The 11,017-nt window shown below is 52.3% G+C and overlaps 1 protein-coding gene across 1 annotated transcript in view; it reads left to right on the top strand.

Moving 5' to 3' along the window:
• Nucleotides 1–1,838: 1,838 nt before the first annotated feature.
• Nucleotides 1,839–11,017, top strand: part of PRIMA1 (proline rich membrane anchor 1) — a 75,249-nt gene continuing 66,070 nt past the window's right edge. The window contains exons 1-3 of the mRNA XM_017857975.1: nucleotides 1,839–2,040; nucleotides 2,847–2,970; nucleotides 10,920–11,017. Of these exons, the coding sequence (XP_017713464.1) occupies nucleotides 2,878–2,970; nucleotides 10,920–11,017 (191 nt within the window). The 5' untranslated portion in view covers nucleotides 1,839–2,040; nucleotides 2,847–2,877. The remainder of the gene's footprint in view (nucleotides 2,041–2,846; nucleotides 2,971–10,919) is intronic.

Here is an 11,017-nt window from a genome sequence, read left to right as displayed (position 1 = left end):
TTTTTGGGGAAGGAGTCTTGCTCTTTGGCCCAGGCTGCAGTGCAGTGGCACGATCTCGGCTCACTGTAAGCTCTGCCTCCCGGGTTCATGCCATTCTCCTGCCTCAGTCTCCCGAGCAGCTGGGTCTACAGGTGCCCAACACTGCCACCGCGCCCGGCTAATTTTTTGTATTTTTAGTAGAGACGAGGTTTCACCTTGTTAGCCAGGAAGGTCTCGATCTCCTGACCTCGTGATCCACCCGCCTCGGCCTCCCAAAGTACTAGGATTACAGGCGTGAGCCACCGCGCCCAGCCCCACAAATGTCTCCATTTCTTTGCACAAAGGGTTACCAATGCTTGAGACGTTCCCCTACTCCCAGCAAGTCACCCTCTCCTAGGAGCCTTTACTCAATCCGCCCTCCATTCCTCAGTCTTTCCCTTTCTCAGGGCGGCTGACAGGGACATGCCAGTGCACAGTGCAGTGGTTGGTTTTATCCATCTCCCTGACAGGCCCCTGAATTCTTGGGTGGGGGGAAAGGAACAAGGTCTCATTCACATTAGTCCCTGCATCTTGCTGGTTGAGGTGCAATCTGCAGCACTTATGTGGCAAAGAGCCTGGGGCAGCGCTCTGGCATGAAGGAGGCCGCTAAGACATGGTTTTGAAAGCTGGCTCGCAAGGCAGTTTATACTCTGCAAACCAGCAGTTTATAGTGTGTGTTTACGTGAGTGGCTCAAGGGTGTCCAAATACTGAGAAAAGGTGCGCTCAGTACATGTTTCTTCCATGCATGCGCCGCAGTATCTGACCCTCAGCTCTGTGTCTTAAGCCCCTGGTTCTCTCATCCAACCTAAAAATAGGATTGTCCAGGCCTTGAGGGCCTTCTGGAAGGCGCCCCCCATCAGTCAAAGCGCTTGCAAAGTGCTTCCACCACAAGAGTAGAGTGGCCGCACCATGCCTGTGATGCTGCTAGGCACAGCTTGTTTGAAAGAGAGGTAACCAGGCTACTTCCCGAAGAACCGAATAAACTGACTTGTTGATAATCTTGCCTCAAACAGAGGAGTTGGCAGACGGTTGAGGAAAAGCAGTGGTAGAAATGTTCTCCCCAGGGCCGTCACAGCTCCTTCCCAGCCGCAGCCTAGTGTTGCAAGAGAGTTTCTGCTGCTGGGACTACAAAGGAGAGGACAAGGCCCTTGGCCGGGAGAGGGGCGGCCTGCACCTTTCAGCCCCGGGGCCCGGGAGAGCCTGCGGGGAGTGCGGCGGGGAGAGTCCTCAAGGAAGGAGCGCAAAAAAGGATCTCAAGTCAGTCCTCGCCACCTTTCCTCAGCCTTGGGAGAGGCTTGGCGGAAGCGCAGGCAAAGGCCAAAACCTCCTGGAACTGGGAATCCTCGGCCTCCAGGGTGAATAAATAATTAAGCGCCCAATACACAATAGCCTCGCTAGATGGAGACGAGGAATCACTGCAGCGGCGCTGGCGGCGGCTGCGGCGGCGGCGGCGGCGGTGGGGGGAGCGCGGGCGGGAGTGCAGCCCCGGGCGGGAGGCGGGAGAGGCTCTGGCTCGGCTCACGTCTGTTTTCCTTTTTCGTGCATTATTTATTTCGCCTCCGCCCGCGGCTTTGCTGCCCCAGCGGGCGCTCCCTGCCGGCACCTCCCGCCGCTGCCTCTCGCGGGCCGGCGTGAAGGTAGCAGAGAGCTCGGGCACCCCAGTGCCCCGGGCAGCCGCTCGGCGCCACCAGGAAGGGCGGGGAGCCAACGCGAGCCCGTGGAGGGCTCGCGCGCGGCTCCAGGCGGACGCTTAGAGGAGACTTCTTTTTTTTCCCGCCCTCTGCCCTCGCTGCGCTCGGCCGGCCAGCCCCGGCCCTGGGCGCGCGGGGTGCCGCCCCTCCCGCCCCGCGCGCGGCCAGGCGCAGCCGGGAGCCACCGCACCCTGCGCCCGGTGCGAGGACGCCACTCCTGGTCCTCCGCTCAGCGCCCCGGGAGGCCCAACCGGCGCGCAAACTTTTGCTCCAGCGCCGGGAGCTCCTTCCCGGCATGTGAAGCCCCCGGGCGCCCGCGCAGCCGCCAAGGTGAGGACCGAGGCCCCGCCTAGAGGGCGGGGGACTGGGGAGGCGGCTGGCTTTAAATGGGGGCTGTCCGGCGGCTGGGAAACAGAGCTGCCGTGGGGGGGACGCGGACTTCTCTTCCGCGAGCTGAGGATCGGCTGGGGCCGCCGCCAGGCAAGGTGGCGTGAGGCGTTAGAAGGGTGCGGGCGGAGATGGAGGCGTGGGGGGAACCCACGCCCGGGAGCGGGAGATCGGGGCTGGGCAGGAGCGTGCAAAGGGGCAGCGCACCGAGGTGCCTATGTTGCAGTGTGCGCAATGAGGCCGGCAGGGCAGTGAGGGTGCACGCAGCGTGAGATTTCTTGGTGCCGTGCATGCAGGGTCAGCGAGGGTGCAGGCAGGAGTCAGTGGGTGTGCACGGTTGTTTCTGTGGGTGTGCGCACAGGGTGAGTAGTGCCCGCCGGTTTTGAAGTGTACTCATACAGTGAGTTGTACGTGGCTGCTTCTAGGGGTTAATGGGGCGCAGTAAGTGTGCTTGGCTGTTTCTGGAGGTGTGCATGGGGCCAAGGTATGCACGCATATTCGGGAGCTGTGCGCGGAGCTAAAGTGTACGTGCGGGGTTCTGGGGATGTGCCTAAGAAAAGAGTGTGAATTCTGGGATTTACGAAGAGTCAGTGGAGGTGTAAGCTGGAGTGTAAGTGCAGGCTTGGTTTACTAGGGTGCCCCTGGGTGCGGGGCGTGCCCGACCGATCCGGGATGGGAAGTATGTTGGTGCGCGGCGGCTAAAGTGCCCGCGCGATGTCCGCCTGACCCGAGCCTTGCTCTCCTGACAGTTCGCCCCAGGAGCGGGCGTCGCTGGCCGAGATGCTCCTCCGGGACTTGGTGCTGGGCCGTGGCTGCTGCTGGTCCTCGCTGCTGCTGCACTGCGCGCTCCACCCGCTCTGGGGCTTCGTGCAGGTGAGACGCACCGGCGGCGCACTGGCTGGGAGGACCTCCTGGGTGAGGGGAGAGCTGCCCCTTCCCTCCTGAGACCCTGGCTTCCTGCAGCCGCCCCACTGATTGGTTCTCGGAAAAGCTGGGGAAAAGAAAAGCTGCTACCGTACCCCATACCCTACCCCTGAAAAGACAAGAAACTCCAAAGAGAGGCTTCAATTGTGGCCTAAAGCCTGCAGGACCGGGCCGGCCTTGGAATAGAAAGGGGCTCAGAGAATACATTCCGATGATAGCATTCTAGGGTAGAAATTCAGGAAAGAAACAAACTTACAAGGAAAAGTCATCCCAAGGATATATATTATTTCCTTCCCGCCAGAACCACTGGTGAACTTCAAATTACGTTTCTTAAACTGGTTTTCAACATAGAAGGCAACCGTGTTTCTTGTAGGTATCAGAGTTGAGGCTGTGGACAGATAATGCATGGTGGCCCATCTGTCAGGACTGCCCAGGGTTGAATCTCTCACCCTGTGCCTCTTAAATCGCAGGGCAGAGGCCAGGCAGCCACTAACTGGAGTTACCTCTTAGGATCAGAGACAGGGTTCAATGATATATTCCCTAGTCCCCCCCAGAATGTGCATGGTTACTGGTACAGTGGAGAGGTGACAAAGTGGACTTCAACGTCAGCTCCGGAATTTGAGCTTCAGCTCTGTCCCTCACCAGCTGGGAGGCTTTAGGCAACCCCTCTCTGAGAGTTAGTTTCTTCTTCCTGACTGTACTATTCTAAGTACTGGATGAGATATGTAAAGATTACTTGGCGCAGTGCCAGGACCATGATGCACACTAACCGGTAGTGGTTGCTCCATTGCTAATAGGAGTAATAGTAATGCCGTTCTTCTGCCTGGCTGACCAGGTACTCTGTTGATCACTGCGTGGTCTGTTTGACATTTTTTCTGCAGGCTCTGGAGGACATTTTCATTGTTTTGGGCATTGAGGATCCACTCTCGGGTATTTGTAGCTTCATGTTCTCCCAGTGGCATTTTGGGGTTTGGGGACCATTCACATGGCTGCTCTGAGTAGGGGTGACAGACCAAAAAAAAGGAGAAGGGGACAAGACCACTTGCCAGTCTATCGAGGTCCCTGAGCTGCCCCAAATGATGGGCCCTGCCGGGAGCTTGCTCAGTTAGTCCTGCCTGGATGATGGCCTGGGTGACTGCCCATCGAGAGCCGGGGTCTGACGCTGCTCAGCATCCCCACTCCCAGGCCCTGTCTTCTGCTCTCTTCTCTGGCTTGCCTCTGTCTCACTCACAATTGTTTACCTTTTGGAATTGACAGCTTTGTCTAATGTGTGAAACAGCAGTTATTAAACTCAGCTGTGTCTCCTCAGGAAACACGATTTTGTCACTTCTAAACACTTCAGTGGCTTGGGACCAGCTTCCCTTGTTCAACTTTTAGCTGAACCTCAGATATTGAGTTCACTTAGTTTTTAGATTCATTTGTTTACAGTTTTCTCTCTTCCATAAGACTTCTTCAGCTGGGGTGGGAAGCAACATAATGAGCTTGTCAGTCTCCAAGACTAGAATTCTACTGTGTGAGCTAGTAGGATCTAAACAGAAGACCCACAAGCACCCCGCACTCCTCCCAGAAGAAATAATTTTGTGAAAGCAGTTCAGTTTTTTTATGTGTCCTTTAGCCAGGCAGTACTTATACAAGCAGGTGTGTGTGGGGGGGGGGGGGCAGGGGTGTGTGTGTGTATGTGTGTGTGTGTGTATTTCAGATGCTCTTACTCAATACAAATCAATTTTCATACAAATCAATTTCAAAAGGAACCCTACAGACAAGTAGAATGGGTAAAACTTGGCTTAAGGCTCTGGAAAATTAATTTACAAATGATAGGGACAGAGAAATCAAGGGAAAGCGGTTTTGGAATGAATGGATCTGGCTTTAAGCAAAAGAGTTAAATCCGGGGGAACATAGGAGAGAAGAGGAAAAATGGAAACGCACGAAGCCATGTGTTTCTCTTTAAGTGGGGAAAATAAAACCTGTCACGTCATAGGAGTTTCTCTAATCTGGAGAACAAACTCAGAGCTATCTGCCTTTCCATGAGCATTTTGCCAGAAGAGCATCTGGAAGGACAAGGCCAACATAACAAAGTCCTGTGATTAATGGGATCCTCAATGAGGCAAGAGACCTGGGGTCCCCCAAAGCACCAGGTTCTTACCTTGCAATCAGCTCTAAGCCTCTGGCTGCTGCTAGTTGATAAGAAGCTTAATTATTAAAGTCAGACAACATTTAAATTGCCAGAAGGGTTGGTGGGAGCATTCCTTAGCCTTTCCCACCTGTTCTTTCATGTGTCTGGAATTGAGATTTTGAGCTTTTGTGATTTAGTGTGATTTAGGGTTCTTCTAAGTTCACTTCCAGATTATTCTTTTTTTTTGCAAGGAAAGAGGATGACAGGCTGGCAAATTTATTAGGTGTGACAGGAGTGTGTCTCATCAAGTTACCGTGGTGCTGGCCTGTCTCCATGAAAGATGCCAGAAGCCATCATCTTTGTGGCTGCCTTCCTAAAGCAATAGTTAGAGAGACAGCCCCTTATCTGGCCTTATGGGTCTCTGTGTGCTGATGAGGAGCCACCCCAGACCCAAATAATGTTGAACCCCTTCTATAGTCAGTCTCTGCAGCTTTGATGAGTCATTTGGCAGCATTTATTGGGCGCCTACTATATGCCAGGCCCTTTGTTAAGTGCAAGGGGCTTAGTGGCCTCTTCCCTTGTGGCACTGATAGTTTGGCAATGTAGAGCTAATTAAACAAGTAATTATCATCAAGAGAGCTCAGCAAGAAGAAATAGCTTGGACTAGGGGCAAGAGTCTTAGAAGCCTGAAGGGTGTGGTGCTTCAGCTGAGACATGCAGGATGAGAAGTTAGGATGCAAATGAGGGTGAGGTGTCCCGGCAGAGGGAACAGCCCAAGGCCAGAGGAGATAGGGACTTTGGAAGACCCAGGGGAAAGAAGCACCAGGTAAGGCCACTGTTGTAAGCCACTAACATAGTGTCCTGCAGTTTGGACTTGATCCTGAGGGCTATGTATGTCATTTTAAGTAAAGGGTTTTAAGTAAGAGATGACACAATCTCAGGTTGGTATTTTAGAAATCTCAGTCCAGGCTGGTTGCAGTGGCTCACACCTGTAATCCCAACACTTTGGGAGGCCAAGGCAGGAGGATTGCTTGAGCTCAGGAATTCGAGGCCAGCCTGGACAACATAGTGAAACCATGTCTCAAAAAAAAAGAGAGAAAGAGAAATCTCAGTCCAGTTGCTGCATGAAGGATGGATGCAGAGAGGAGGCAAGGCAGGGGCAAAGATGTAGGTAAGGGGAGGGTGGCCAGATTTAGCAAATAAAATACAGGACATCCAGTTAACTTTGAATTTCAAATAAACTACAAATTGTTTTCCTAGCATGTCTCCCATATAATAACTTTCCCAATTAAAATTATTTGTTGTTTATCTGAAATTCAAATGTAATAGGGTATCTTATATTTTATCTGGCAACCCTAGATGAGAGGCAGGTACTGCCCACTGGAGACCTGATGGTGGCCTCGTTCAGGTGGCAGCAAAGGAAACAGAGGAGTAGATGGATTCAAGGACGATTTAGGAGGCAACGTCTGCTGGACCCAGAACTGCACTGATTGGCCAGGAGTAGGATGGTAGTAGGACACTGATTGGCCAGGAGGAGGACAGTGGTTGGAGAAGAGGGAACTGATGCTGGGAACACTGTGTCCCTCAGACCCCTGCTACAGGTACCAAATCCAGGAGACTCCAGGACATTACCTGTGCCTCAGCCTACTCTCAAGCCTACAGCATTTACAGGATTCTGGCTGCAGGAGAACACTGCAGAACAGGGCCTGGAAGGTAGATGATGGTGAAACTGGAATAAGAAGTGGTCCCAGGAAGTACCAATACCAGCCTGTGTTCTGTGGGCTTTAGGCAAGTCACTGACCTTTCTGGGCCTCTGCTCCTTCTTAACGAAGTCCAGCTAAGAGCAGGTTACTTTAGGGGCAAGTTCCTTCTCCTTTTGAAATTCCCCAAGATAGAAACCAAATGCCAGGTGTTGAGACAAGCTCTGGACATCCGAGGCTTCCTCTCTATTGGTCTAAATACAACACTGCCAATCAAGTGGAACCAGCACTGGGGAATGGGACAGATCCTGTGTTTCTCCACTGGTGAGCATTGCACCTTTTCACTGAACGCCAACTGAATGCTGGGCCTTGGGCAACTTTGGTACATCACTTAGCTTCACTGAGCCTGCGGGCCACCTGTTAAGAGCGGATGATATCACCTATCTCTCCCGGTTATGCCCAGGGCGAAATGGGAGCATGAACCTATGATGGACACATAGTAAGGCTCAGAAAATCATGATTGTTCAGGATTAATAAAGTACTCATCTACCTGCCTGCCCTAAGACACTCACAACTTAGTGGAGAGAGACACACATTACAAACTAGCACGGAAATGCCCCAGACAGAAGTGTTTGCAGAATAAAGCAGCAGCACTGAGCAAGGGAGTCTAATTTGGGGTGCAGAAGGGTTTAGGATGGCTTTGCCCAAGAAGGAGGATTGCTTAAGCCCAGGAATTTGAGACCAGTCTCGTCAACATAGCGAAACCCTGTCTCAAAAAAAGGAGAGAGAGGTCTCAGTCCTTTTTTGCATGAACACCCAATAAGGCTATTCAAGAGATGGATTTGAAGGATGGAGAGAAGCTAGCAAGTGGATATGGGGTCTGAGTAACCCAGAGTCGAGGCAGGCTCAGATACCATAGGCTTGGAGTAGACCAAACTCTCAGGACACAGCAGTGGAGGCCCAGCTGTCAGGCATAAGGACAGACCAGACTTGTTCCTTTCGTGAGAACAGTTGGCTAAGCAATTGTGCCTGCTTACATTTCAGAGAGGCCCTTATATAAGAGACTGAGAACCACTGTTTTTTTTTTTTTTGAAACAGGGTCTTGCTCTGTTGCCCAGGCTGGAATGTGGTGCGCTGCAATAGCTCACTGCAGCCTCAACCTCCTGGGCTCAAGCAATCCTCCAATCCTCCCGCCTCAGCCTCTGGAGTAGCTGGTATCTATAGGCGTGTGCCACCATGCCCAGCTAAAAAAAAAAAAAAACAAAAGTTGTAGAGATGAGGTCTCACTCTATTGCCCAGGCTGATGTTGAACCCCTGGGCTCAAATGATCCGCCTGCCTCAGTCTCCCAAAGTGTTGGGATTACAGGTGTCAGCCACCACACCTGGCCAGAGCTATCAATTTTATTAATGTATTTATTTATTTATTATTTTTTGAGACTGGAGTTTTGCTCTGTCGCCCAGGCTGGAGTGCAGTGGCATGACCTTGGCTGTCTGCAGCCTTGACCTCCAGGTTCAAGTCATTCTCCTGCCTCAGCATCCTGAGTAGATGGGACTACAGGCATGTACCACCCTGGCTAATTTTTGTATTTTTTTGTAGGGACAGGGTTTCACCATATTGGCCAGGCTGGTCTCGAACGCCTGACCTCAGGTGATCCACCCACCTCGGCCTCCCAAAGTGCTGGGATTACAGGCAAGAACTATCAGTGTTTTAAATGCAGTGTGCTCCTTCACTTCTTCCTCCTGCAGCCTTGAAATTTGGCCCTGATTTTTCTGCCTAGAACTTCATCACATTAAATATCCTTATACATCCGTGCCTTCATATCCTCTCACAAAAATAGGTCATTGTGTCGGGCCAAACGTGCTCCTCTTGAACTCTCTCTCATAAATTGCACCTGAGACTGAGAAAATAATTGCACTGGCAATGGTCTTGCTTGAAGTTCACACACTTGGTAGAGTGCATTGAAGAAGTGGGCTCAGAGGCCAGCTGTTAGGAGAATGAAGCTTTCTAGCAAACCCCAGGGTCTCGGAAGGTCAGAATCTGGAGGGGCACAGGCTCAATGATGGGACATCTAACAATGGCACCGGTCTAGAAGCCGGTGGATTTCCCACTGACATGTAAGGAGTTAATCATTTCTGTAAAATAATTGAGCAGAGGCCACCATCTGATGGTATGCTCTTCCCAGTGGGAGAGAAGATTGCCTTCCAGGGTTTGAAATGCAGTCAATGGCCCTTTAAAAACATTAAAAGGTGATGAGCAGGAGCCTCTTAGCCTCGTAGATATTAAGCCAGGGCTGTAAATCAGCTCACTTCCTGCTGCCACCCCAGTGGACATTACCCACATTACTTCTTCACATCTTTCAGGTGTGATGGGAGCCGCCCAGCCCCAGGGGATCTCTCTGCCACGTGGCAGAGGGGCTGGATCAGCATTCAAAGGCAGACCACACAGGGCTAGTTGCAGGGAAAGTGGAGTTCTGGTTTCTAGTGGCTCAGAGATGACAGAGAAATTAACCGTGGCCATTGAGGAGGTGGAGGGTGACTGGCAACTCTTTGTGCTTTTAAACCAGCTTGTTCCCTGGGACAGGCATGAAACACCAGACTCTTGGATTTATGGCACTCTGTATAGCGAGGGACACCGGCAGTCAGTCTAATCCATCCACCCAGTTCCCATGCTGGCTCTGCATAAGAAGTTTAACATGGGAAGCTTAAGCAAAATCCCCAGGCCCAGCTTCATCTACAAAATTCTGATTTAATCGATGTGGCTCAGGCATGAGTATTTTTTAAAACCACCAGGGAGATTCCAATGTACAGCCAGGGCTGGGAACTGCTGGTGGAGCCCAGCTCACTCCGACTACCCTTCCTCGTTGACAGATGAGCAAGCTGAGATTGGTGCTGGAAAAACACCATGTCAGGATTCAAGAGGCATGGATTGTGGCCCAGTTTTTCATATTCATTCATTCATTCACCAAAGATTTATCAAATGGTGGGCATTCCCTTAAGTGGTGATTTATGGTAGTGAGAGAGAAGGAACAAAGCCTGCCCTGCCCTCAGCGAGCTCACAGTGCCATGGTGAAGATAAGTATGAACCAGGTAACATCCAAATGTAGATTTCTGCCCCTAGAGGGGAACCTGGTGCCAGGAGAGCCCATACAAAAGGATCTGGCTGGATAAAGAGGTCAGAGACACGTCTGTGAGGTCATGGCCAAGCTGAGTCAGGGGCGCAGCAGGGGTAGGGATGGGAGAACATTACCACCACTGGAGCAGCAATTGCAGAGGCCAGGGGCCTGAAACTGAAAGGAGAGAATGAGGGCAGAGAAACAGGGAGAGAGCATGGCGGGGAGAGAGCATGGGATGAGGCAGGGCCAAAGAGGTTGTCAGGGATTGCCCCTTGCAGACCTTGTAGGCCACATGATCCCACGAGGGATGGGATGGCATCTGGGGCTTGCTGGGGGGATGGAGGTGGTGCCCTTCCCACAAGACCACCAGGACACCAAGTGGAGAGCATCAAGCAGGTTGTTCTGCTCCCTTCGGTCACGTGGGGACACAGGAGCAGAGGCCTCACTGGATGAGGTTTCTCCCCAAGAGAGGGGGGCCTTGCCCCAGAGTAGACACAAAAAGGCCATGAGGAGTGAGGGCTGGAGAGAAGCCAGGGCTTGGCCTTGGGCCGTAGCAAGGAAGACAGGACAAGTGGCTGGGCGTAGATTACAGAGGAAATAAAGAATCTCACTCTCCAAGTGTGAGGCCCTCAGGCAGCTGCTTCTGCCTGGGCCTCAGTTTACCCATTTGTACAATGGGGAAATTCTACCAGTTAACCTTCAAATTCTTGTCAACTTCTCATTCATATCCAGGTCACTCGCCCAGGGTCTCTGGCAAAGCTAGGAAGAAAACCTTGGTCTCCAGCCAGCCAGGCCAGCCGCCAACAACATTGTCCCCTTTGAATCAGTCTGACTTTGATTCTTCCTGCCTTGGTCTTGGAGAGGAATCCCAAGTCCCAGCCTGGCAGGGGACAGGGTGGCCTGGGCTCATTTCAGCTTCTAGTTGCCTTATGGTCTTCTCCCTCTGTTGGGTACGTGTGCCCATGTTTACAGGTGACGCACGGTGAGCCCCAGAAGTCCTGCTCCAAAGTGACTGACAGCTGCCGACACGTCTGCCAGTGCCGGCCTCCTCCCCACTGCCCCACCGCCCC

The sequence above is a fragment of the Rhinopithecus bieti genome, unplaced genomic scaffold (assembly GCF_001698545.2).
Source record: "Rhinopithecus bieti isolate Rb0 unplaced genomic scaffold, ASM169854v2 scaffold_41913, whole genome shotgun sequence".
Lineage (NCBI taxonomy): Eukaryota > Metazoa > Chordata > Mammalia > Primates > Cercopithecidae > Rhinopithecus > Rhinopithecus bieti.
The sequence above is the reverse complement of the archived record's forward strand: the minus strand, read 5'-3'. Positions and strand labels throughout refer to the sequence as shown.